The sequence below is a fragment of the Netta rufina genome (genome assembly GCF_964035555.1).
Source record: "Netta rufina genome assembly, chromosome: 9".
Lineage (NCBI taxonomy): Eukaryota > Metazoa > Chordata > Aves > Anseriformes > Anatidae > Netta > Netta rufina.
The window spans coordinates 11,996,416-12,021,673 of record NC_140132.1 but is presented as its reverse complement, the minus strand read 5'-3'; the positions used below and the strand labels follow the sequence as shown (position 1 = coordinate 12,021,673).

Genomic DNA, 25,258 nt, shown 5'->3' with positions numbered 1-25,258 from the left:
AATTGGCTGTTGCCTCACAAAATCACATGAAACAGGAGCTAGCAAATTGGTACCACTGGGAACGTAGCAGCTCCATTGGGCAAGGTTTTAAAGAGCACCAGTGTATTTCCAAGTATGCAATCATTTTACACAGCTGCACAGTTGCAGCAAGAGAAAAACAAGAATAAAAATATGTACACTGCTTTCTTTATGTTCACCAAATTCTGCTCTTTTCTTGTTACGTAAGCTCATCTCAAGGTATTTTAAGAAAACAAAAAAGAAAACAAGAACACAAGCCTACCTCCAAACAAGGGTTCAGGTTCTACTAAAATTTCCTGTTTTTGAGGAATTGGAGCTCGTACTTCATCCCTATCAAAGAGGAGAGAAAAGTGAGAGATAATAACGTTCCACGTACTATGTAAATTATACCCTGTTGCGCTTCAAAGGCTCCTGCAACTTGGATCAGCTAAGGATGCTGCTGTATCATTGCACAGAATCAGAGATTTGGGGTCAAAAGGGACCTCAGAGGCCATCTATTCCCACTCAAGGCACTGAAGCAGGACTTAGTACACTATGCATTAAGATCTGGCATTGATCACCTTTCTACATCTAGACATTAGATTATACGAATCCTTGGGTGACTTGATCCCAGACTTTGTCAATCTACTATTCAAACATTTTTTCTTCTTTAGTAACTTCCTTAGAACTTGGAAAAGTTTATTAAAAAATAACAAAGGCTAATTTGCCAACCTCCTGTCATGTTTATCTACATAGAGGGGAAAAAAAGATTATTGGTTACTACAAACTTTCTCCTGATGGAAGACTTTTTGCCTCCACTTTAAACTCATGGCCCTTTCTTTTTCCAGAGGAAGGAAAACAAGATGGTCAAAATTGTCATTTCCCTCCATGCAATTCTGAAGCAGTTATTTGCTTTTGTAGCTGGGCTCCTTCGCGTAACAGCTTAGCTGTGCTTACAGAGACTGCTAGGTAATCTGAAATTATGCCTGGGAGAAGAAATAAAATCACAAGGGCTACAAAAAGTATAATTCACCCAGTACAGTCACCTAGCCCATGGGTCTACTCAAAGGAGCACATGGGCTCACACAAGGAAATCCACTGCCACATCCTGCCTAGGAACTACTCCTGAAGCACCCTCTTCCCTGGACTCTCCAAAGTCTTAAGCGTGCAGTTTGTGGCTCTTGGCCATGCAGGTTTCAAAAAGTAACTCGTAATGTCAGCAAGATGCACTAACCTTGCTATTAACCTCCACATCTTTGATTGCTGTTGTGAAGCTAGTTATTCTCCATTTTGCATTTGCATATTTATTTTTCTCTCTTCCTAGAAGTAACACTAAGCTGACCAGCACCTGGAGGGTGTCAAGTATAAAAAAGAAAGTATTCCAATAAAAACTCGAATCGTAAGTCACTGACGTGCCAGAATTTGTCTAGAAATTAAGAACTCTAACACCTGCAGATACAGACTTTTAACTTCATTACCTGTCAGGTTCAAGCAGGGAGGCACTTAAACTATAAAGGTTAATGCTCAGACAGTTGTTTAAATTTATACATGTGCTTCAGAAGTATAAGCAACACAAAATTTCTTTAAAAGTCAGTTGTCTTATCCTTGAAGTGGAAGACTTTCAGAAAGACAAAAGCATGGCTAGGTTTAATTTAGACCTTTTAACAAATGTGACTTGATACTAATTAGCTTCCACTCAAAATATTCCACTCATCCCAAGCAGGCACATTAACAGGCAGCACTGGAAGACTCTCTGCCATGCTGAAGTGCAACAACACTTTCCTTTATTGGCATGCGATGTGTAAGACACTAATGCAGATTTTGTGGTTGCTTATTCCTCTGCACATTAGTGTACACAATCTAGCCATTCCAGTGCCAAATCTAGCTACTCCTAAGAGAACGCAAGAAACTGCTTACACGCAGGACTGAAGTCACTATGTTTTATACGAACCAAAACAATGGAATTCTCCCAGCAAAGCCAGAGTGCTGTAGCAATTTAAAAATAAAAATCTCTTTCCACTGGATCCCCACTTTAATGTTTCAAGCTCTGTCTGTAAAATCAGTGTGCATAACTTACAGAAAACTTCTGAAGTACACGCAAGAGAGACCAGCTTATGTAATAAGAACAGCTTATTTATTAAGAGAAATATCAGGGCAATCAATTGAACAAGATCATAAAAGAAGCACGTTATTACAGTGAAGTGACAGCAGGTTAGGAGAAGGAACAATCATTTTATTTGTTCTGCCTTCCACTGTTGAATTCCTTAGACAGACAATTCACTTATACACAGATATGTTCAAGTACATACTCGGTGTGCGGTCGAACAGAAGACACCCCTGCAGAACTGGTGCTTGGCTCCTCTGCTATGCCTCCACCGTCTAGAAACATGGTGACAGCCATCTCCAGGTTGTTGTTGCATGCTTCCAGCATGTGTTTTCCCACGCTTTCGCTGGCACCTGTAACACCAAAGGAGAAATTAAAGCATTCTTCAGAAAGCGTGTTGATCGGCAGCACTGGGCACAGCTAACCAGCACGCTTTCTCTCTCACAGCATTAACCATCAGAGCCGCTCACCAGTTGCCATTTATCCCTAAGGCACAACTGTAAATTGAGACTAAGACATATCTCAAGGGGGAACGGAGTGCCCAGATAGAGGACAGCCAGGCTGCTGCCTTCCATAAGTAGAAAATGTAGTGGAAGCCATACAAAGAGGTTTAGCACAGTCTTTGTTTTTTCCGGATACTTTCCTGGTACAGTTTTCCAAACACTAATAGGTGTACCCATCTTGAGTTCTGTTGTGGGATACAAAAAAAAAAAAAAAAAAAGGAAAGAAAACCTGACAACATTCTTACGGGGTGAATACTAAATACGGTGCTAAAGTTATTTACCCATCTACAACAGGTACTTAAAGAACAGATCCCCTGTTTTTCTGAGTGCTCTAAAATGTAAAAGCAATGAGCAGAAGCTCAGTTAACATAAGAGGAAAAAAATAGTAAACAAGGAGAAAGCAGTACTTGAACATACAGTGATTTGTGTCATGACTAACGTTTATTAAAATGGGCCCAACTAAATCTGCTCTTTTTCTTGTTGCTCAGGATGAAATACTGCTTATCAGCACCACGGGTAGCTCTTTGCTCAGAAGGTCAGCCTCTGCCCCCCAGAGCTTACTCAAAATCACTGTCAAACAAAAGCACCCTCATCAAGGGAACCTCTCCTGTACCCAACCTTCTAAGAGCCTACTTGCTACAGCATCACCCTAGAAGTAGCAGGCTGCCAAAGAGTTTATTTTCATACAGAAAAACTGGTACAGAGGAAGAGTAGCAAAATGCAGCTGAACCAGTTTGGGAGTAGCTTTTGGATCTGTAATAATTCTTAGCAAGTTCACTACAAGTCACTGAGCTGAAGCAAACACCGTTTTCCCAGCATCAGAGTAACAGCTAACATGAGAGAAACACAATTATTTTTTTCATCAGATGCCTGAGATTTTTCAGAGAGTTCTAGATTAAACAGGCTGATAAGTAAGAGAAAATACACTTCTAGAATTGATTTATCTCCATGGTTTCAAAGAGCTGCACCATTTCGTTAAACCACAAAGAAAGCCAGGCAGACCAAGGGAATGGCTTTCTCAAAAACAAAAACAAACAAAAAACAAGACCAAAACAACCTGCCCCAACAAGTGTAATCAGATGACACTTAGCTGTACTTAAAGACATTAATCAAGATGAAAAAAACGCAAAAGAAAAAACTAGTAACGTCTCAAATCAAACATAAAAGCATCAAGCTCACATTTTCCCACTAAATGCTCTTTGGTATTTTCAGGAGCCCATTTCATTGCCAGTTGTACCAACCAAACACCACCTGGATAGCCTGGATTATACTCACCACCCTCCAACCTTACTGCACAGTCACGTTAAGTCATTTGTTTAGAAGAACTAGAAGAACAACTACATCCAATCCTACACTACTTAAAGATATCAAGTCTTCCTCACTCCTGAGGAAACCACCGCCACATGAATATTTTCAGTGCTTGTGACGGCACGCAGAAAATACTAAATATTTGTTAAGACTCAAAACAAACTTCAAAGAGATCCCATCATTCCATTAGTGAAGATTTACACGAACTACATTAGCACTTAGTAATTTTCTGGGTGACAGCACCAAAGAAACACAATCCTGCCATCTGGGAACAAAAAATATATTCAAGACAAGGTACACTACAATCAGATTGCCATATGGAATTCATTTAGCCTTTTCCATGCAAACATTGGTAATTTTGTACACTTACAAGTCAAATTGGAAAGCTGATAACACAAACCACCAAGGGTGTGTGCTACCGAGCACCTGTCACTTCACACCAGCGTTGGCAAAACAAGCTCCACAAGAACAGACTTTTGACAGAACCTTGAATTCTGTTAAAAGGAATAAAAAAACTTCAAAATCCTCCTTTAAGAGCGGATGGGTGAAGTGCAGCAGGTTCTCATTTTCCCTTTTGAAAGCATAAAAGGGGGAGCTCTTATGTTTAGCACAACCCGTAAGCAGAAAAAGCTGTTGGGCAAACCAGCCTGTTCTGGTTACCTCTTGAACAACTGTCTCAGGCACTACTGAAAAAGGAAACACCAGACATCCTGTAATGGAAACAGACTGACTATAGCTTTTCTTTTTTATTTGAGATTAATTCTTGGTGGTTTCAGCAAAGCTAACCGAGTGACCCGCAGCCTGTCAGCGCGCTGTACTAGCCCTGTTCAAGGCCCAAGCACACACACACACTGAGTAAACACAGCCATAACCTGAAAACAAACTGCTTGGAGCAAGTGAACCGCGAGCAGCCGCGCTCGTACTGGCTGAAGAGCCAAAGGTATCTGATGAAGCACTCCTTCGGGCCCAGCCCTGTGGTGCCATGAGCAGGGGGATGAGGTGGGCTGCATCCACGGAGCGCTCTTGAAGCAGCTCACGTAACCGGGTTCTCAGCCAGCCGCCACCCCTTAAGAGCTGTTTTGCTGCTGTTTTGCTGCTGTTTTGCTGCTTTTTTGCCCCAAAAGGCGAACGAGGGCTCAGCCCGGCCCCCTGTGCCCTCCAGCTGCGAGCCCACCGCCGGCTCCCGGCCCAGCAAAACCCAGAGGGACCCCGGGGGAAGGGAAGGGAGCAGAAGGGGGGCACCCCTCTGGCAGCCCCCCCACCACCCCCCTCTCTGCGGGGCCCTCCCCACAGCCCCGGGAGCGCGGCCGCGGCCCCGCTCCGCCCCGCGGGGCCCAGCGGGAGCTGCCCTCGGCCGCCCAGGAGCCCGGCCTCGCAGGCGGGCGGCAGATCCGTTTTGTGAAGCACGAAACGACGGCGGCTGGAGCCGGGCCCGGCCGTCCCCGCGCCTCACCCGTGATGGCGGTGAACTGCTGGATCAGCCCCCGGAGCGCCGCGGAGGCCGCGGAGCCCCCGGGCGCCGCCATCTTGCCGCCGCCGCCGCACAACAACACGCACGCCGCCGGCCCCCCCCCCCCCCCGCACCGCGCATGCGCGGGGCCCGCCCGCGCCCTTCCTCTGCCGGGCCGCCGCGGGAGGGGCGGGGCGGGCGGGAGTTGCCGTGGCAACGCGGCTCGCGCCGCCTCGGCCTGACAGGGGGATCCCTGACAGGAGTTTATCTGGGGGGGGAAGGAAAAAGGGATTTAGTTTGGCGTTAAGGGGGGGTTTAATGGTAACCGCGGGGCTCACGGAGCTGGGGGTTGTGGCTCGCCTGCTGCAGGACCCAAGGTGGCCGCTTCAGTGGCTGTGGTGTTTGTCAGTGCGAAAGGAAAAGGCGTTTTGAAAAGGCGTTTTTGGTTAGAAATTCTGACAAGAGGCTTTTGCTTTCCAAATCCACAACGGAGCGCCTTTCCTATTAAGATGCTTTTGTTCCAAATTCGGAAGCAGCGGCCTCAACACCAGGCGCTCCCAGCACTTCCTTGCGCTACTTGCAGGAACTGCAAGCATAGAAAACACATTTCCCTCTTTTCAGCCGGTTTCCAGCAGGGCACAGCGTGTCTCATTTGCTGCTAATGCCTTCAGCAGGCTGGAATTTTGCAGAGGAGCACCTTATTAATAGGTAGCAGCCACCCTGAATGCAAACACAAGTGTGGGCTCCTGCTTTACAAACGCCATTAAGCAGCCATCAGTCACCAACTCCAGCTGCTCACTTGGTCGTCTCTTTCAGCTCCCTGTGCTGTAGCAATATTCCAGCTGTTACCCTCACAAGAAACCACCTACATGTAAATCCAAGCCGTGGATGCTGCACAAGCAGTGGAAGCAAGGCTGCCGCAGATTGAGAAATATTACCCTACCAACAAGAACAGCTTCTGCTCATGGTTCAGTGCTCTTAGCTTATGAATTCTGCCTGTAGTTATGTCTGCACTTGGCAACTGTAGACAAAGAATTAAAAAATTAAGTTGCATGATCTCACAGTATTTGGGTAACTAACACTCAGAAGCAAAGGAATCATTAACCAACCCAAACCAAAGATTTTTCCCCTCAGTAGTGACTAAATTCTACCTTCTAACAAGAAAAATATCGAAGAAGCTAAAGAGGAGCCTCCTGAGGACTATTGTGCCATGCATGCTGTGAGTATGATCATCTGGGGGATCTGAGAAGGCTGTTGGACTGGCCTTCTGGTATAGGTTATAACTTTTATGTGTTTTGCAGTTCAATTAGGTGTTTAGCTAATGATTGACTTCTTAGTCTTGTTTATTTTCCCCATCCTGCAACAGCTTTTAACCTGTTCTACGCTTGTGACACGTTTATAAAAAATGGATTATTATTATTATTTTACCTAGTCCAAGCCAAAGATGAAGTGAATTCTAAGCAGCTGAGAAAGTATAATTACAGAACTAAGAAATAAATGTACAGCTTCAGGGTATGTAAAGTTAAAAGACTGACCCAGTAAGCTTCAAAAGTAATGGCTCTTATGTAAGAGGTCATTGTTACTTTGAGAGGACAAAATCCATCAGGCAAGAAAAAATACACAAAACCCACAAATCCTTTACCACCACCCCTCCAGCAAGTTGCCATCTACCCTAGAATATATATCTGTACCATTTAGGCCTTTGAAATGGCTTCTTCTTGTGATTTTTACATTTATTTGTGGTGGAATCATAGCTGTAGGATTTGCTATTGATGGCAAGGAAGTAAGTCTGTAAGATGCAAAAAAGGCCCCAGTTCTTATTCAACTTCTAACTGTGATTAGTTTAGTGCATGTCATAAACCTTAGATACAAGACAGCTAACTGCCAGGTTAAGAGGGAAGAGAAAGAATCCATGAACAACTTTGGAGGAAAAGGGAATGGAACTGGTGTTAACTGTGGCAACACCATGTTCTGGATGTGCTGAGCTACCCCTGATGCATGTGTGCTGGAGGAAAGCCTTCCTTCTCCCCTACCCTTTCTACTGTCACCCTTTAACATCTTGAACTGGATGACAGAGAGCCCCAGGCACCACAGCTGAGTGGGACTTGTGTTCTTGGTTGTTTGAACGTACTCAGCTAGACTGCACAATGCTACCCAATTCAGCTGGTTTTTTAAACACAACGCCCATCTTGTGGCTTTGCCACATATAATATACAAATACACAAATATATATTTGCTGTCTTGTTACAGGGATGGAACTAGCCCCAAAACAATGAGACCACTAAATAAGCTGAAACCTGATAAAGATCAAGGCTGCCAGGGGATACGTATCTTACTCCCAACTCCCTTCCTTTGAGCTCTTGAGTTTTTATCTAGATATTCATCTGTACAATCACACATTTTTTTCCCCCCCCCCCCCCCACTAAGAAGCTATCAAACATCAGGACTTGGCTGTAAATGTATATTCCACGCCAGCACTGTGATATAATGATGGTTTATCTGAGGAAAATATGGTAATTAACTAGGGCCAGAAGCTGTAAGACATGTAAGATTAATTCTTATGATACAAATGGCTTGCAGCTCAAAATACTTCAGGTTCAGACCCCTTCAGTGCTAGACAGTGAAGGCAGTGATTAAGAAGAACAAGGCAAACATTCAAACTGTTTGAGGGGTACAGAAGTACAATCAGGACCAAAGCACCTCAAACTGTAGACAGTTGTACCAGGCATAAATTAGAGGGTTTTGGTAGCAGGTGCCAGCACCTGTAGGAGGCTGGGAATTGCCTTCTACCACTCAAAATCTGTTCCAACCAGCTCCAAAATCCTAAGCACCACAACTTGAAAAATAAAATCAGAGGAGCATGTGGTGCCCTGGCTCAGACTTACTTGAGAAAGGTCTGCAGTCGGCAGGATCTGTGCTCTTGGAAGGAGGTGCTCCATGCCAGAGCAGGGACTGTCTTCTGAGCAAGTTAAGAACAAACATAAGACTTGATAAAATGACTAAGAGGCTGAACAGAGACTTAAGAACAAAACTTTCTCTTCAGTTATTCTGAAAATATAGGCTTTACTTATTACATGCTTATGACAGGAAAAGCCAAGTGTCATTAGCCCCAAAACAGTCAATACTTCTGCCTTCAAGAACACTGTAATCAATGAACAAATATATTTGACAGCCTAGGTAAGACACAAACAAACAGAACAGAAGTAACAATGATACAGAAACAGATCTATATTGACGGAGCAGCATTAGAAAATAATGAATTATGTGCAGCAGGTTGCCTGCTGCAGCTTTCTCAAGAAGCATCTTTGAAGAAGCCATTTATTTAGGAGAAACCCACCAATATTAGAGACATGCAAGCAAAGAAAAAAAAAATCACATTTTTGGGTCAGTGTTCTGTTTATGTTTTCAATATTTTTTTTGTTAACTTAAAAAACACCAGAAGTTACTGCTTTGAAACATTTGTTACAAGCATCTCAGAGCCGAGTTGAAAGTTCATAGATCATCCATGAGGTTCCAAAAAAAAAAAAAAAAAAAAAAAAAAGTACGCATTTGAAGCACTTGCTACCTTCAGTTATTAGCACACATACTTCAGCAGCATAGGTTGGTGTTTTTCTCTCATTCAAAAACATATACTTGAGAAATATATCATGGAAAGAAAGGCCAAGAGATGGCTTCACAATGGCAGTACAGAAAACAATATAACAGGAACACTTCCTCTGCTGACTAGCAGCCAGTCAGCTTCTTCAGAGGCCTCAACTTCCCACAGCTGTCACCTTCCCCACACATCTGGGTTGTAACTCCTTTCAGTGATGTTACTTTTAAAACCAAACTGGAAAACAGTATTTGGTAGTCCCTCAAAAAACAAACAAAGAAAACAACCAAGCCACAACAGTCAGAGTCAGGCAGGGTAGTTGAACTCCAGCTGGAAGTGAAATGAATCTTTAGGGTTGTTAAGTCATTACTGACAACTCCAGTTTCCATTTGCTTTTCCCCTTTTGGTTTTGCTTTCTCCATTGTTAACTGTCTCCTGGACTAACAATTTTTGTATTATATGCTTTTAATCAGACTCAACAGTTTGCATATGAAAGTTAAATAGCAATAAACGTAGGCAGCATTGCATAAGAATAAAGTTACAAAACACTAGCACTAAGAAAACAAAATTAACAGAGGTAAAAATGAACAGAATACATACAAGCCCACTACCAGGTAGATTACCAGCATCTCTAAGAGATCCTTGCCTCTGGCTGTGGGGGAACAATCCGTTTTTTCCCCTCTGAGTAAGAAAGAGGCTACTACACAGCAAGTTGAGGGGGAGGGAAAGAGCATGTTTGCAAGACTGGCTGGCTGGCTATACTCTTGGTAACTGCCAGGCAAACAGCACAATTCAGCAAACACCAAATTCCAGCAACATGCTTCAGTTTAACAGAGCAGCGGCTGTGCGGAGCGAAGCCTCGATCTCAGTCAGCAGACAACTGGAGATACAGACTCGCCTTTTAATTTGCTTACTCTGGGAGACGAGCATCCTTCTCTTAGAAGACTCCAAATTCCTATTCTAACATAAGACCAACAGTTTTTAGATTTTAAACACTAAGGAGTATTTACACTCAAAATTATAACAAACAAACAAACTTGCAAACGCAAGTCATAGAAAATAAGCCATAGTCAAGAAGAGGTCAATTAAAATTTTTAAGGTCTAGGAACATGACTTCTTAAAACTTCTCAGAAACATTCACAGCAAGTTTTAATAAGCAGACAGTTTTGGTTGCTCCTGTAGCCTGAAGTGATCCCGCCAAAACCATCACCTTTTCAACTGTTTAGAGGGAGCTCTGCCTAACACAGGGGGAAGCATTACCATAGTTTTAATTCTGATCCCTTCCCACCATGTGTCTGTGGTTCTGTTGCTCTACTCTGCAACAGGGCTTTTAAACATTTGAAGGATTGTCTTTTGCTCTTTTTTAGGCAAGGAACAAATATCATTTGAGTCACTGGTATTCACAACACAATTCAAGACGTTTCCGCCCTTGAGGCCAGGTGACTTCATTCGGACTCTGGTAGGAGATTGCCAGTTTTCATCGCATGAACCTTTCCGGACCTTGCGGTGATTTGTTTCAGTCTGTTTTTTTGTTAGCTTCATGTCCTTTGCCTTCTTACAACTTCCCTTTCTAGCAGAAGAGTCTTTCGCAGACTGAGGTGTTGTGGTGCGAAGAAGGTACCCATCAGGAGAGCCTTTTTGTCGATTGAGTGACCTTTCCTCCTTGTTGAACTGTCTTTGCAGCTGCAGAGCCAGAAGCCTATCCTGCTCCTCTTGCAGACGCCTTTCGTAGAGTTCCTGCTCAAAGGCTTTCTGCATTTGCAAGTCAAAGTCAAGTATCTGCTCCCCTTGGTCCCCTGAAGCTTCTGGGAAAGTTCTTCTCCTCTTACCAAGCACACCCAAGTCAACCGCTGCTTCAGCCAGTGGTTCTGGAGACTTTCTTTTTGGAGTCTCCATAGTGTTCTGCAAGCTCTCTGGTATCTTTTCATCTGGGTTTCCAGCCACCTTCGTGAGATCACGTATCCCACTTTTGCTGTCAGACATCATAGAAGTTGTTGCTGACTGAATACGAGCACTAGTTTCAGCACAGTTTTCAAGGCTTATGCGTTCTACATGTGTTAAACTGCCACTGTCCAACTCTACTCCGTCTTCTCCTTTAGCTCTAGGAAGAACTGTTCTAGCCCCTTCCCCTTCTGCAATTCCACGAAGCGTATCCAGAACTTCATCTGACAGACAATTTGGTCCAGGTGATTTTTTCTGCTTGGTGGTGGTCTCCTCTGAAGTTGAGGCACTTAAGTAGTTCATGCATGACTCCAAAAATGAATCCTGAGCAGTGGAAGACCTGGTCACACCCGACAGCTGTGGAGACAACGTTGGCATTTCCTCTTGCTCATCTTGCTGCACAGTACTGCTGCCTGCATCGTTACTGGCCTCCTGAAGGAAAGAGAGACATCCCTAATTAAATTTATTAAAAGTCAATGGGTATGAATAAAATGCAGATCTCATTTATCGTAGCTGCATTGCTCATAACTACTCAGGGATATTAACTTGGATTCTTCTTTAAAAAGAATAGAATTGTTCAATAATACTGAAAGTATTTAGAACAATCTATTGCAGCCTGGCTAAACGACTGGAAACAACTGCAGCATTCCTCTGCTATCAATGTCTCAAATCAGCTGTTCAAGATATTAGTCTGCTCATCTTCTTTAGCAGTCTAGTAGGAGAGATACAGAGACAGACAGACATGAATTAATGAAAATCAGAGTGCAACCTCCTCAAATGAGCTCCAGAATGATCATTAATTTTATACACCATCACTTGCAGCCCAGAGCTCATTGAGGATCTTAGTGTAAACAGCATTTACTCCTTCTGAAACCAGAAGTATGCCTTATTGAAATAATCAAAAAAGCTGCAGAATTAGAGGAAAAACTCAAAGTAATTAAAACTGTCCGTGGACAAGTGATAATCTGTGAATTGAGTAGACGCAGGTATCCTGGAGCAGACAGATAGCACACAAGATACAAAGAGACTCTGACTTCAAAGTTCTTCTCAGTACTTAAATTTAGTTAACTGGAGTCTTTGCATAGATACGCAGGGGAACTACCAAATAAGCTGTAGGTTTGCGTCTGCTGACTATCGAGCCTGGTTTCTTCCCTTTCCACTTCTGGGAATCACGAATGCTGAAGGCAGTTTGAAATGGGAGAGCTGAATTGCACAGTGCTGACGGGCATTACTATATACAAGGCATAGAATAATCTGTAATTACTAACATTGAGATTTAAAAAAAATAATTCTAGTTACCATGGAGCCAGAGTCACTCCTGCGTCCTTCTGTTGTTCTGGAGAACGAAGCTGATCCCGATGTACGATGATGCTTTGGAGACAGATACCTTAAAGGAGAGCAAAGTATACCTTTTAAAACTTTTTTTCCTCCTTGAATTGCCAGTGCTTTGCATTAATCATCAGCTCAGGTTCATTCTGATAATGAAAAACAAAAGAAGGGTGAGGGCTTCCCTTCTCCTCCGTATTATCCTATAAGATATTTTAACATTCAGTAGCGTACGTTTATCCAAATTATCATGGGAAGCCAGGCTGCAAGATTCCAAGGAAGCACATGGAACAGAAAGACATTATATCAAGAAACAGATCACTAATCATTAAACAAACTTGGCTTTCTTACTTCTGAATGTCTCCAGAGTTGCTTGGTTTGCTCTTTGTCTTGCACAAATTAGCTGTGAATGACGCACATGAGAGGCCGTCTCCTGGTGAAGGACTGCTGAGTATACGTTCTCTGGAACTGTCATTCTTCAATGACAAGGAAAAATAGCGTTATGTAAAACAAAACAACAGAAACTGAACTACTATCCTTCTGTTACAAGATTAGTTACTTTTATCCAAGGAATTCCAGAACTGTGAGTAAAAGGTAGTTATGGAATATGAAACATATGAGTGTTCTGTATGCTTTCCTGTATCTGGCAGTACGGGACAAGAGGTTTTGGTTCTCAAATGACATTATTAGGACTATTAGCAGATAGCAAAAAAGCAGCCAACAAAGACCACAAACAAAAGTTCCCTCCACCCCTCCAAAAAAAACAAAACAAGTTGTATTTTCTCAAACGTCATCATGTTCCTTTTTCCAGTGCAGGAGGACATAGACCTCAATTTCTTCCAAAATAGTGTTTTTTAATTCACAGGGGAAAGGAAGTAGTCAGAAGAAAAACAATGTTTTAAAACATTTCACAGCAAGAACTTCCTGCACCCATGTCAGGTTCCTATTACACAGTTAGGAATGCTTGGGGTATTTCTCACTCCCATTGGTTCTTCAAGAGTTAACAGTCAAAGATCTAACATACCGATGGCTGACAACAGCTTCCAACTACAATTCAGATAAATGTAAGTTATTCCGAAGTTTAACTTTTGCTCTGAAAAACCTAAGTTGCTTTCATTAAATGAACACCAGTAAATGTCCCCTTCATGTTAACTCACCAGGCTGTTGCTCAGCTCCCATGCCAACTCTTCGTCTTGTTTAAGCTGTTCCTCCATCTCCCTCCGTCTTTCTTCTGCCAGTCTGCGTTCCTCCTCTTCTTCTGCTAGCAGCTTTTGAATGTATTCCTCACTCGCCTTGTTTTCCTCTTGTTCATGTGCTCGCCTTTCTGCCTCCACCTGGAAAAGTTTTTTTTAGGCATCTGGTTACTATTGCCAGACCACACTTTACATCAAAACCTCAACTGAGACTCCTTCAGTGGGGACGATCCACACCTCGCAAAGACACCGCACACTTCAAAGACCGTATTTAACTGCAGACCTCTCCAAAAATGTAAGAATCAAATAGATACTGCGTGCAGGGTCTTCAGTTTAATACCAGCAACCTACCTTTTGGTTTCTGTAAGATTACACTGTTAATATTGCGAACATGAAAGGTTAAATTCATTTGCTTGCCTTTTTAAAATGTTAGTAACAAGATTAACCTCTACAAATACATGTGCTAAGATTCTTTCTAAGGCTGAGTGCCAGCTAGACCACGGTGCCTGCCCATCACGCTCATATCATCTTAATTCCATGAGTGCAGATGCCTGAAAGACAACACATCTTTTCCGTGCCCTTCTTTTCTCTTCTCTCCTGGAACATCCACAACCCAAAGCAACAGACCGAGAATTCCAAGTCTGCCTCCTTTTCTCACAGCAGACACCCACTCAGAGTAAATCAGTTACCAGCAACTCCACAAGGACATCAGAGTACTTAAAGAATGAATACAACTTTCTTGAACTGTGTAATGAAATTTGGAATTTTTCTTCAGAGAAAAGCATCAAGCTGTGATACAATAATGAGCTACATTAAGTTTGTTTAAATTATGCATTTATAGCTTATGAATGGTACCAGACACCCTTATGTATTTCACTGCTCCTGGGCACCATCTCCATTTTCCGTTGATACTATCAACAGAGAAGGGAACTTCTATCAACTAAAGAGAAAAGAATATTCTGATACTATGTCCAGTTGTCATTCTTATTACTATGTCTGAATTGTATAAAGAAGGATCCTTGAACAAACAACGTTAGGATCTCTTAAAAATATTTTCCATTTTTATCAAATGAACACAACACAGGGAATGAACAATTAAGAAAGAGAATGCTGTGTATTCATTACTGAAGTTCATTTAATCATAGTCTGTTTTACTCAGGGAGTGAAATCAAGAAGGCAAGTACAAGACCAAAGCCAAAACAGTTTCAAATTTTTATATCTGCTAGTCCCAAATCCTTTATGTGCACCTTAGGACCTGCAAAAGCCATTTCAGTATGTGTGAGTAGGGATGCAGATAGTGAAAGGGCAATACTAATCCCGGAAGAACTCCTCTGTGCAGTTTTGGGAAACATAAGGAGAGCTGCCTGGGTGTTCTGCTGTGCTTGTACCTCCACGCATTTCCTAGCTTGTGAAGCACACCTCCTGGAAGGGACAAGACAGCATATGCTGCTGGGTCACCTGAGATGCTGAGGTAGGCAGGAGAGTTAACTGGCACAAGAAGACTTGGGAAACGTGGGCTTATGTCCAACACAAAGAAGCCTGTCCTCTTTACTGCAGGAGGCCGGCAAGGCGCTCGATGCAAGCATCACATATATTTATCCCACTCTCACAGTCTTCCCTAGGCAACCATTTGCAGCTACTGTTAGAGAAAAAACACAGAACTGCAGAGGCTGTGGCCTCACCCAGTACAGCCTTCTGTAGATTTTTATTTAAAGAAAAAAGGCAGGCTCAATTCAAATGAAATCATCCCAGCTATCTAGCTGTACTTCCTGCAGAGCATGCCTAACAGGAACATCAACAAAATAAAAGTTTCAAGTCCCTGAGCCTTTGGATAAAAATAAAAAGTAAAAAAAAAAAGATCTGCCCCTCAGCCTTGACTTAGAGTGACGGACACTAAGGCTGCAGTTTGGCAGTTCGATTAATACTTGAAGGTGGCATAGGCTGAAGCTGCCACTAGAAAATGCAGCCGTTAGCCAGCATAAATAGCGGAACAGTGTCTGCTCTTTCAGCTTGTGCCAACTGTGTGTCTGAACTGCAGACTGCCACCTTCCACTGCTGGCAACAGCCGTTTGCTCTTGCCAAAGTGCACGCACTCCATCCTTCCTCTCTTCCTTCCACGTGGTATGTATACCACCCGAATGACACACCAGTGGCAGCACAATTCAGCATTGCAACCAGATGTAGAATCCCTTTGAGGTTTGCTTCTGTTTGTTTCGTATCTCTGCATGCTCAGCCCTGATATCAAGTTCTTTGCATTATTCACAATTTCTTATATGTAGAGGTTACAAAGCCTTATATATAGCCTTGTGACTATGTGGCCTTCTTAGAGTCTCTTCAGTAAAGGATAAAAATTTAGTTCACGCTTTGCAAACGACCCATGTGTTCTTGCAACAGCAATCCCCTTTTAAGTATCTTCTTTGTCTGATAAATAACATTTCAACTGTTTGTGGGAACAATTAAAATAACCACATGCAAAGCATTACGGTTTTTAAATATATATTTTTAGACTGACCTTGCTAACCTCTGCTTCATATTCCTGTCTCAGTTCCCCAGGTTTGCTCAGCTGGTGTTGTGGATGAGGGACGCAGACTAATTCAGAAGGGAAGATGAGGAGAGTAAGTAACAAAGCAAGACCATGACAGTCAAAAACAATTTTTTTTAACAAAAAAAATCACTTCCATGCCCTGTCGCAGGAATGACTTAAGTTAAGCTTTATGAACAAGGTATAAAGATAGTAATAATAACGAGGTTATTGCTGCATAACAAAGCAGCAAGAACAGTCAGTATTTTCCAAGCACTGTATGCTGAGCAAATATATATGCTGATTATAACTTACATCTTGCTTTTTGCAATTAATTATTTCATTGTAAGTGGAAAAAGTAAAACAACGTGTCTTAGAGCCATCCTACCAAAGGAGGTCAAAATGCTATTCACTGAAATATAGATGTACTTTGTTTTCTGCTAAGGATGTTATGTTTTATTTAGTATTCTAACTGGGTGCAATCTCACAAGAGGTCAAATCAGCCCTTCAGAATATTAATTCTACGTCAATTTAACGTAACAGACCTAAAATATAATAAGAACAATCTGCTCATGTGTTTTGTTCTTTTCCTGAGTAATTCTAAGGTTACTACATCTATCATTCTCTGATGTGCGTAAAACAATCAAAGTCAGTGCTGTTCCTGACCATGCTGGCAAGGATAAGGAGACGTGCAGGAAAAGAAGCGTTGCCTCTCCCAAATTAGCCTCCCCCAATATTAACTGTCAGAAGAGATCAAATTTTAAGAGAGCTTACAACATAATAAACCCCCAAACCCTTCTTCTATGAATTAGTGAGATTTTCCTTCCTTTTGTATGACACCACAGTTTTAGTCTCTGTGACCCCTGGATAGACTGAAGCTCTGGAATTTCTAATCAAACTTATTAAGAACACCTGCAAGTTGAAAAAAATTAACCACTTCACTTACCTGACAGTGATAAACACAAACACAGATTTTACAGCTGAAGTTGAGTCCGTAACAAAAAGCTCTCTTTGTAAGGACAGGGAACCACACTGCAACACTTAGTGCAAAAAGCATGAGCAACTACCTACTTAAATGATGAGCCAATACAACTTCTCTGCCTTGCAAGTCCTTTTCACGGAACACCTCTGACACCACAGCTTCTAGCAATAACACAGCATGTCTGTGGACAGTTTCTTCTGTCACAACAGCCCAAGTCCACTAATTACTTTGGTAAAAGCAAAGACAACCCAAGACAAGTCACATTTTACTTACTTTCCTCTTCCAAATCCTGTCCGTTAATTCTACGCTCGCATTCCTTTGGATAATTCTTCTGAATCTTTTCCCAGAACTCCCAGTTGATAAGAGTGTTTCTACGGGCATTGTATCGTGCCCAGGAAGAGACTCGACGCCGACAAAAAGGGCAACAAAGACTGGCATTTTCAACTGTCAGCTGGAAACAAGAATTACAGAGGGTATGGTTGCACGGTAGTGTCACAGGCTCCACAAAGATCTCCATGCAAATTTGACACAGGCAGTCAGCTAAGGAAAGAGGAGCCTCTGATTTCTTCGACATATTGACTTGAAGCTCAGGAACAGGACTAATATAACATCAGTACCTGAAAGCAGAAAGAAACTTGCACTTTACTTGTCCTAACAAATGTAATAGAGAACACTGTTTTATAAGTACCTTATGAAAACCTCAGCATATTTAAGAAGTCTGATTAATTCATTCCTTTTGCTTGCAATCACAAATTCTTGACTTACAAAGGAAGATACAGGTCTTACCAGAAGTCACTACAGCAGGGCTTACTGCAGTAGCTTCCAGTGTACTGTAGCAGTTACTTCAGAGGATAGCAAAGAGGTAGTAAGAAGAAAGGAGAAAGAGTAAAAATTCTTCCAACATTTATTCTCTAACAGTTATAAGCTATGCTCACATTTAGCAGATGATACTGCAGTCACTGAATCAACCCTCAAAACAGATAATTTTTTGGTATATGCACATCCTTCAAAAGCTGCTTCTAGTACAGATTTATTTCTGGTATTTTCTAAAGGTGAAATACAACATTCTCCCTGAGCATCAGAGGAGGTTTTTCCTTAGAGAGAAAGTTCTTCCTCATTCATGCATTTGCTTAAGCTGGAACTTGAAAGTCAAAACACATTTTAGACCCACAAACGTAATCAGAGAACTAACCAATGCATTCAACACTTCAGCATCTTCCACGATGACTTGTATGACTTAAAATGGTGGGGATTATCCAACCTTTCTGCTACCAACCCTCCTCAAAGGACTTTTCACTTGGCCCACAAATGCTGTGGAACAGAAAATAAAAATAAAAGACTACACCCAAACAGGAAAAGTGACGAGAGTACTTTTCAAGTTACAGAAATTTAAGAAAGTTCTTTCAAGCTCCACAAAAAAACAGCCAACAACAGAAAACCAGGAAAACTTCCTGACAGAAAGGCTGTAATTTCAGTTCAATCTTAAATAATCCACAGAGGAACTTGACAATGAGGCAGAACTATATTAAGGCAGGTGTTACTGGTTCTGTTCTTCCTTCTCTGATAGAGCAAATCCGTTATTTTTTTAAAAGGATGCTGGCTAACATTGAAACACCCAGTTGTACAAGTCTTTGTAACAAACCACCTCAAAAGTCCATATATGCCTCTTCTGGACCAAGCAATTTCAGTGGTTATGTGCACAGAAAAAAATAGCAGCTGCAAAGTAGGCTAAACACGGATCTTCGAGCACAAGAGGAGGGAAATGAGGGCACACAGGTGGCCGCAGGACGGAGGGTCTCACAGATGAGCGCTCCTGGGGCGATGCAGCTCTGCAACTGAGCCGGAGGAAGCGAAGCGGGCAGCTCGGGCTTCTGCTGGGCTGACGAACGCAGGCTCTAAGCAGGTCCCGGATCCCCCAACGGAGCGGTCAGCGCGGCACTAGCACGGGAACACCTCATTAAAACACAGACAAACGAGCACAAACGCAGCGAGAAGCAGCGCCCGGGCGGGCCTCTCGCTCAGCGGGCGCTTGTGGCGAGCAGGCCGCGGCGCGCAGGGCGGCGGGGGCGGGCGGCACAAGGCGGGGAGGCCGGGCCCAATCCCGGCGAAGAAGCCCGCGGAGCCGCGGCCGCGCTCCCCTCAGCCCCAACGCCGCCACCCGCCGCCAAACGGCCCGGCCCGGCCCTCACCTCCCCTCCGCGCTCCCCTCACGGCCGCGGGGCTCCGGCTGCCGCTGCCGCTCCTCCCCGCCGGGCTGGGCCCAGCCGGGACGCGGCGCGCAGGGCCCGGGCTCAGCCCGCGCTGAGGCGGCAGGAGGGGCCGTGCTGCTGCCCCGCCCGCAGCCCCGAGGTTTCGGGTTTTATTCGCCTACGGCACTTTCTGTAACAGCGGAGGCCGCTGGTTCAGAAATCCAGAGTCAGAGCCCACAGAATTATGCTGAACTCTGGAATTCAGCTGCCGGTTGCACACGCGTTGTTCTGTGATTTAGTTCTCTGGATAAATGTTTGAGTGAGGCGCCTAGGCCTGAGTGTGTCCAGAGCCTGATCCCAGCATTCCCACTCAGAGGACAGGAAAAACAAACAAACACGCTACTGATGTCTAAGCACAGGTGCCAGAAGTATGAATGTCCTGGTCTTACTTAACAGGAGAAGGGAATCATAGCATTAATGCTCTTTTTTCATACTTATGGTGGAGACACTTGCTTATAAAGTCTTTCTGTGCTCTTGGAAGTGGTATGACTTTCTTTAAACCATATAAATATTCAGTTTGAAGAAGTAACCGTCTACTACTTGAACCAAAGGAACCTCAGTCTCTCCTCATATTGTCCATTTCTATCATACATGGTAAACCAGACCATGCCCAGATTGTATAAACTCATGTTTAAGTGCACATAACTGCACTGCGCTCCCCAGGGTCATCTGCACATGTAGGCGCCAGGACAGGACCGAGCGATCCTTCACTTGCACTCACCTTTCCTCTAGTGTTGATATCTGCGTCGTATCCCTGCTCATCTCCTTCTCCAGGAGATCAAACTTCTGTGCCAGTTCCTGCAAGCTTGAGTCCAGATCTTTGAACTGAGTCTCCACGGATTGCAGCTTAGTTTCTACTCTGAGGGATGGAAAACAGGCTTTTTAGAACTTGGGCATCAATGTTTTGCACATTCTGTCATCAAAGTGGTGGCTCACTCCACTGTGAACAGATCCAGATCAGGTTTGAGGTTCCTCCAAGCTGCATGGGCACCTTTACTTGTTTTACAGATGGATACTCCACTAGAGTTATTAGTTTTCTTACATGGCCTTGTTTTTTTTTGACCCTTCCCTGGAGCAGAAGTCTTATAACTTGTAAACACAGATACAGCCATAGGAAAGACCTGTATTTAGATCTGTGTGTAGTTGAGTTGCATGTGTCAACTATTTGCATTAACATTAGTGGTGCAAGTTGAGGTGCAAGTTTTTTTTCTTTTATTTTTCCCCCTCTAAGATGTTGTGAGGTGATTTGTGCTTTTACGTGTACTGCGATGATCTTCTGAACCCTTTTAATTTGACATTGAACAGAACTTCTCATTCCTCCCCAGATTAAAAATGACACAAATAATAAACCAAGCCACCCACATTATGTTATTGTTCTCTGTTAGCTTTTCCTGCTCTGTTTTTCCCTTTTGTATCTGTTTTTCTGCAGAACAACTGCATGACAAGGAGACCTTAGAGAAACAGCAATAAGAAAACTGCTGTGTTTTGTAGCTGATATTTCTTCACTGCTTTTTCATAATTTTGTATCTGTTGTGGTTTTCCTTAATTAAAAAAAAAATACAAAAAAAAAAAACATACATACATATGGTTGAAGATATATGTGAAGATATGTATGATACATATATATATGTTATATATGTTATATATGGAGTGGTAATTCGAGAAAATGGTTGATATTAATAAAGAAGGGGGAGATTTGAGAGTGTGGTCATGGGGGTTGGAAAGCCCCATGGTTGAGATAACATTAGACTCTTAATGATGAGGCCATCAGGAATATAAGAGTTCAGAGGGAACAAAGAAGGGTGATTCAGGAGACTCCATGCAGCCTCGGGTTTCTTGTTCTCCAGCTGTTAAGGCATGGAAGTTTCTGGGTGTTTGCTGTTGCTGTTATTTGCAAAGTTGTTTGACCAATGAAAAGTTGTTTTAAAAAGAACTGCTGTGGGGAGAAGGGTGTAAGAGGGGAGCCTGCCCTCAAGATAAAAAAGGGCAGTGCGATGTGATGAAGTTACATCATCAATAAAGAAGGAGAAAGAAGGAATGAAAAGGAATAGGCTGGCAGAATGGTGACCAGGCCGGGAACAGGCACACTGATTGCCTCATGAAGATGGGTTCGGCCAGAATCAGCAAACTGCTCAGAGGAGCTCGTACAGAAAGTCGCTGGGAAAGGGCACCGGAGCTGGGAAGAAGCTCGAGCTGAGAGAAGCGGAGCCGCGCACACAACTGCCCCTCGCTGGTCAGCAGCTGCGCGTTGTGGGGAATCACACGTCCTTAGGAACAAAGACTGTCCTGGGAACCTTACAGCTTATTCTCCCTATTAACAATCGGACAGTTTATGAGCCTGAAATATGGGACCAAATTGAGGTCAAGGTGTGGGACTCTGCAACTAAAAACAACAAGGTGGCAGTGGGATCGCTCGGCACCTGGCGAGCAGTCTCTGAGGCCTTACAGAGCCGTGTGGGGCCACAGTCAGACACGGGTGGCTTGCCAGACAGTGAGGGAGCTGCAGGCTCCTTTACTGATCCGACTGCTACGCCATGGGCCCCTCTGCTGCTACAGCCATCACAGGCCTTTGCTGTTCCGCCCCCTGCTGCCCGGGACGTGCCTTTGGACCCAGGCCCTATTGGCCTTGAAAAGGAGATGGATATGCTTTTCTTCGATCTGGGAAGAACAGGATACATAAGGCCTGAAGACCGAGTTGCTTGACAACTTGGAGTGAGACATATTGTTCAAAAGGAATGGAAAATGGAGACTTGTTTGTAATCAAGAAAAGGAATGGAAAATGGAGACTTTTAAGTCATGGAACTTAAAGGATTGTTTGTTACCTTTCCTGATTGTACGTATGTATAGGCATACTCGGGTTTAGTATGTAAAAGCCATGTTCTATATATTTAGAATGTTTGATGTTTGTGTGTGCGTGTTGGTGGAGCGTAGACTCCCTGCACACCCAGCGCTGTTTACTTGCCTTTTATACCTTTTGTAAGTATAAATATTACAATATTCAGATTGAGACTTCATTTATAACATCTATATATATGAAGATATGTATGATATATATATGTATATATGAAGATATATATGGTATACCCTTAAGAAAGGGGCCAAGAACATAGACTCTTGCATGAGTGTCGAGCTGTTGCTTTACCAGCAATAGCTCCTCCATCTACCTGGCTTCCCTTCTCCTGTTTTGGAGCATCTGCAGTAGTCCTGAATGAGGGAGGAAAATAAAAAGGCATCGGCAGTAGAATATTTTCCTAAGTCTCCCTGGCCTTAATTCGTTATCTGTCTGGCAACTTGTAAGGGTCCATCTCTAATGGTTTTCTGTTGTTTCCTGAGGCTAAGACTTCCTTTAGGATCTTGTAAAAGTTGCTTTCTTCCTGACCCTACATTTTTAGGGCTTCTCTTGCTTCAACAGGTATTTTATTTCTCAGTCTCTTTTCTCATGTCACATTAGAGATTTTTGGCCTTACAGTGGTGTAAGAGGATAATGCAGGGTGCCCTGAAGCTCTGGCAGCATGAGCTGTAGGAATAACACAAGGTAGCATGCTTTCAGACAGCAGCTGTCAGGAAGCTGAGTCTTTTCTCCAAGGTTCTCCTGGGGATGATGAGAGCTTCCTGGGGGAGCCATTTACCTGTGAATTGCTCCGTAAATGCCACTTCATCAGGGTAAATAAGCTTTCATTCTTGCAAGCATTCTTCTATGCAAATAATAGTAGAAACTATCAAAGATCCCAGCATTAACAGTACCTTCAGTGCTGTAGTAGTTTTTCAGCAGCCTTTAGGTTGATGCTTTAACATCTGACCTCTTTTGTCTTTCTGGCACTATTTCGATATGAGGCATGGGGTTTATTGCCTGTCTGTGAATTACTCTTGTGTACTTGTAAGCATCTGTAGTAAACATTTCAGCATGTGCTAATTTTGGTTTTAAAAATGGCTGGTTACAAAATGGTGAGACTGATCTCTGTAACTAATCTACATTTTATTTTTTTTTGTAGATTCTGATAGAATCAGTGCTTCTGTCTTTTGATCAAGGGTCTGAATGCAACTTGAGGAAGAATTGATTAAACCTCCCCGCTTTCCTTTTAATGATAATTATAATATAATAATGATTTAATAATAACCTCTAATGTCTGTCTACTGTAGGAACAAACCACATCTCAATTCTCTACCAGAAAGCTTTTCAAGTTTTTCTTCTGTTAGCATAGAGAACTAGAAGGTTTGCAGTAAAAACTCTCATACTCCCACTTTCCTGGAAGTGTGGTTCTATGCTTACGCTTATTTCCACTGCTCAGGCGCTCCCAGAGAATGACGTCTTTCCTTACTTTAGAGCTGCTGCATAGCTTTTTGTTTTCCAGGCCAACACAGAGCCCCACACTTCACAGCTCTTCCTCTACACTCTCTCTCTCTCTCTCTCTCTCTCTCTCTTTCTTTCTTTTTCAGTTACTGCTGTGTGAATCAGCCTCATAAAAACTGTTGATAAATAATGCTAGTATCTTGAGCAGAGGAGCAGTTTTTTACAAGGTCTGTCAGCCAGTGTTAGCCTATAAGCTTTGCATGTAGGTGGAAGGGTTTGGGCTGGGGGGTGGCCTCTGCGAGAAGAGGTGGGGGCTGCCCTGTGCTGGTTCTTGCCATCTCTGCACTGGACCCAGTACTGCAGTAACAACAGGGGCAAGCTGGTCTTTGACTGGAGTATTTTCATAAATCAATATCTGAAACACTAATTTCATACACAGAAGTACTACATTTCATCAGCAGTGATACTCTCAAAGGACAGTGATAATGCTTACTACACGTAAAGCAGAGCGGTATGTGTGACACCTAAGTTGGCAGGAATTTCTTGCTTGCTCCCATTTGTGCAGCAGACAGGAAAGACAACACAAGGAAATACGCATGTGACAACACACTGCAAGGGGACACCAGCTTGCCTGTCTCCTAGCTGTGGAGAGTTTCAGACCCTTTTCCAACTCCTTCCTTCTTCCCAAAGAGCAGTGTCTGTCGCACTCGCTCCCACTTGCTGCCCGCCTGGCTGCTCAGCCACCATCGAGCAGCGATGGTGCTGCCGCACTGCAGTGGAGTGTGGGGCCGGGTGCCAGCAGGGGCAGCGTGTGCCAGGATTACTTTACATGAAGCCAATGAACCTGTCCATCAAGCTTTTTTGCAAGCCTCTTGGGAGTACAGGCTTTGGAAATGGAAGGTGACTCAGCGTCACCTATGTCCCAGTTCTGTGGTTACAGGGATTTTCTTTCTCAGAGCATGCAGGAAGGGGCTGTTCTTGCTCTCTGTTAACTACAAGCACCTACCTCCTGTCTTTGAACCTTCTAGATGCTGAAACATTTTCCCAAATTCAGAAGCTCATCCCAGCCCTCCCATTTGCAGCTGGACCACAGCAGAAAATGCAAACCAGAACTTCCCATTACCACCAGGCCCCTGGCAACACTTCTCGCAGTGCCAGCCTACAGAATCCTGCAGCAAACAGCCGGCACCAGCAGCTTGGAGCTGGCCGGGATGGCGCTTGTGAAATGCTGCAGCCTGCGGCTCTGTCCCCCTTCCCTCGCCAACAAATAAAGGCAAAGCAGAAGATTGCACATGAACTACCCCCTTACCATACACACAATACACATATTTACATCCTATCTACTTCCCGTGACAATTCCCAGAGGAAGTAAAGGTTTGTCTTGCTAACAGACCACCACAGCCACAGTCTTCTCTCCCCCTGCCCCTTGTCCCCTTGCACAACCCTTTGATGACCTGTTCAATGTCTTGCTCAGCGCGTGCAGGGATATGCTGTCTTTAGCCATCTTCCTGGAGAACAAGAAGAGAAGAACTAAAGCTGGAGCGGGCTTGAACCTCTCCTGAAGCAGGCAACAACATGGGCAGGAGCTCTGACTCCTGCTGGAGGTTGTTTGCGCTGGGGCTTTTTATAGACCGTATATCCAGATATAGCTCGCAGATGCACGGACACATGCCCCTGAACATGTTACATACCCAATTACGCATCTGCACCTCTTCCCCTGACCCACTGATCTCATCTGTCTTCAGACATAAAATGAATTAGAAGGTGACAATGAGAATGAGGAATCTATACCAGCCTGCTT

General features: G+C 43.5%; 2 protein-coding genes across 5 annotated transcripts in view; both read right to left on the bottom strand.

Annotated features, from left to right (window-relative positions):
- The window catches only part of UBXN7 (UBX domain protein 7), a 30,596-nt gene extending 25,135 nt beyond the window's left edge, over positions 1-5,461 (bottom strand). Inside the window, exons 1-3 of one of the 2 annotated variants that reach the window (XM_084292256.1) lie at positions 5,366-5,461; positions 2,307-2,454; positions 281-348 (exon numbers count right to left, since the gene is read on the bottom strand). In XM_084292256.1, the coding sequence (XP_084148382.1) occupies positions 281-348; positions 2,307-2,454; positions 5,366-5,438 (289 nt within the window). In that variant the 5' untranslated portion in view covers positions 5,439-5,461. Of the gene's footprint in view, positions 1-280; positions 349-1,231; positions 1,307-2,306; positions 2,455-5,365 lie in introns of those variants that run through there. The other variant, XM_084292257.1, reaches the window with a different exon arrangement.
- Positions 5,462-8,455: 2,994 nt separating this feature from the next.
- Positions 8,456-25,066, bottom strand: RNF168 (ring finger protein 168). 3 transcript variants are annotated; one of them, XM_084292168.1, is made up of 9 exons: positions 24,912-25,066; positions 19,888-20,025; positions 18,110-18,855; positions 17,191-17,534; positions 15,927-16,003; positions 13,379-13,555; positions 12,573-12,697; positions 12,195-12,282; positions 8,456-11,348 (listed from the first exon to the last, which is right to left on the bottom strand). In XM_084292168.1, exons 4-9 carry the CDS (start codon positions 17,489-17,491, stop codon positions 10,266-10,268), a joined length of 1,851 nt encoding a protein of 616 aa, XP_084148294.1. In that variant the 5' UTR covers positions 17,492-17,534; positions 18,110-18,855; positions 19,888-20,025; positions 24,912-25,066; the 3' UTR covers positions 8,456-10,265. The 3 variants fall into 3 exon arrangements, with proteins under 3 accessions (XP_084148294.1, XP_084148296.1, XP_084148295.1); XM_084292170.1 differs by having other exon boundaries at positions 8,456-11,327; XM_084292169.1 differs by lacking the exons at positions 19,888-20,025; positions 24,912-25,066 and adding an exon at positions 19,107-19,245.
- Positions 25,067-25,258: the final 192 nt, after the last annotated feature.

Bases quoted from the DNA above. Each gene is read 5' to 3' on its own strand.
- RNF168 (XM_084292168.1), bottom strand. From the start codon at position 17,491: ATGTCGAAGAAATCAGAGGCTCCTCTTTCCTTAGCTGACTGCCTGTGT. The intron at 12,698-13,378 runs GTGAGTTAACAT...TTGTCATTGAAG, and splicing joins GGGAGCTGAGCAACAGCCTG to AATGACAGTTCCAGAGAACG. The intron at 11,349-12,194 runs GTAACTAGAATT...AAATTTAATTAG, and splicing joins GGAGTGACTCTGGCTCCATG to GGATGTCTCTCTTTCCTTCA.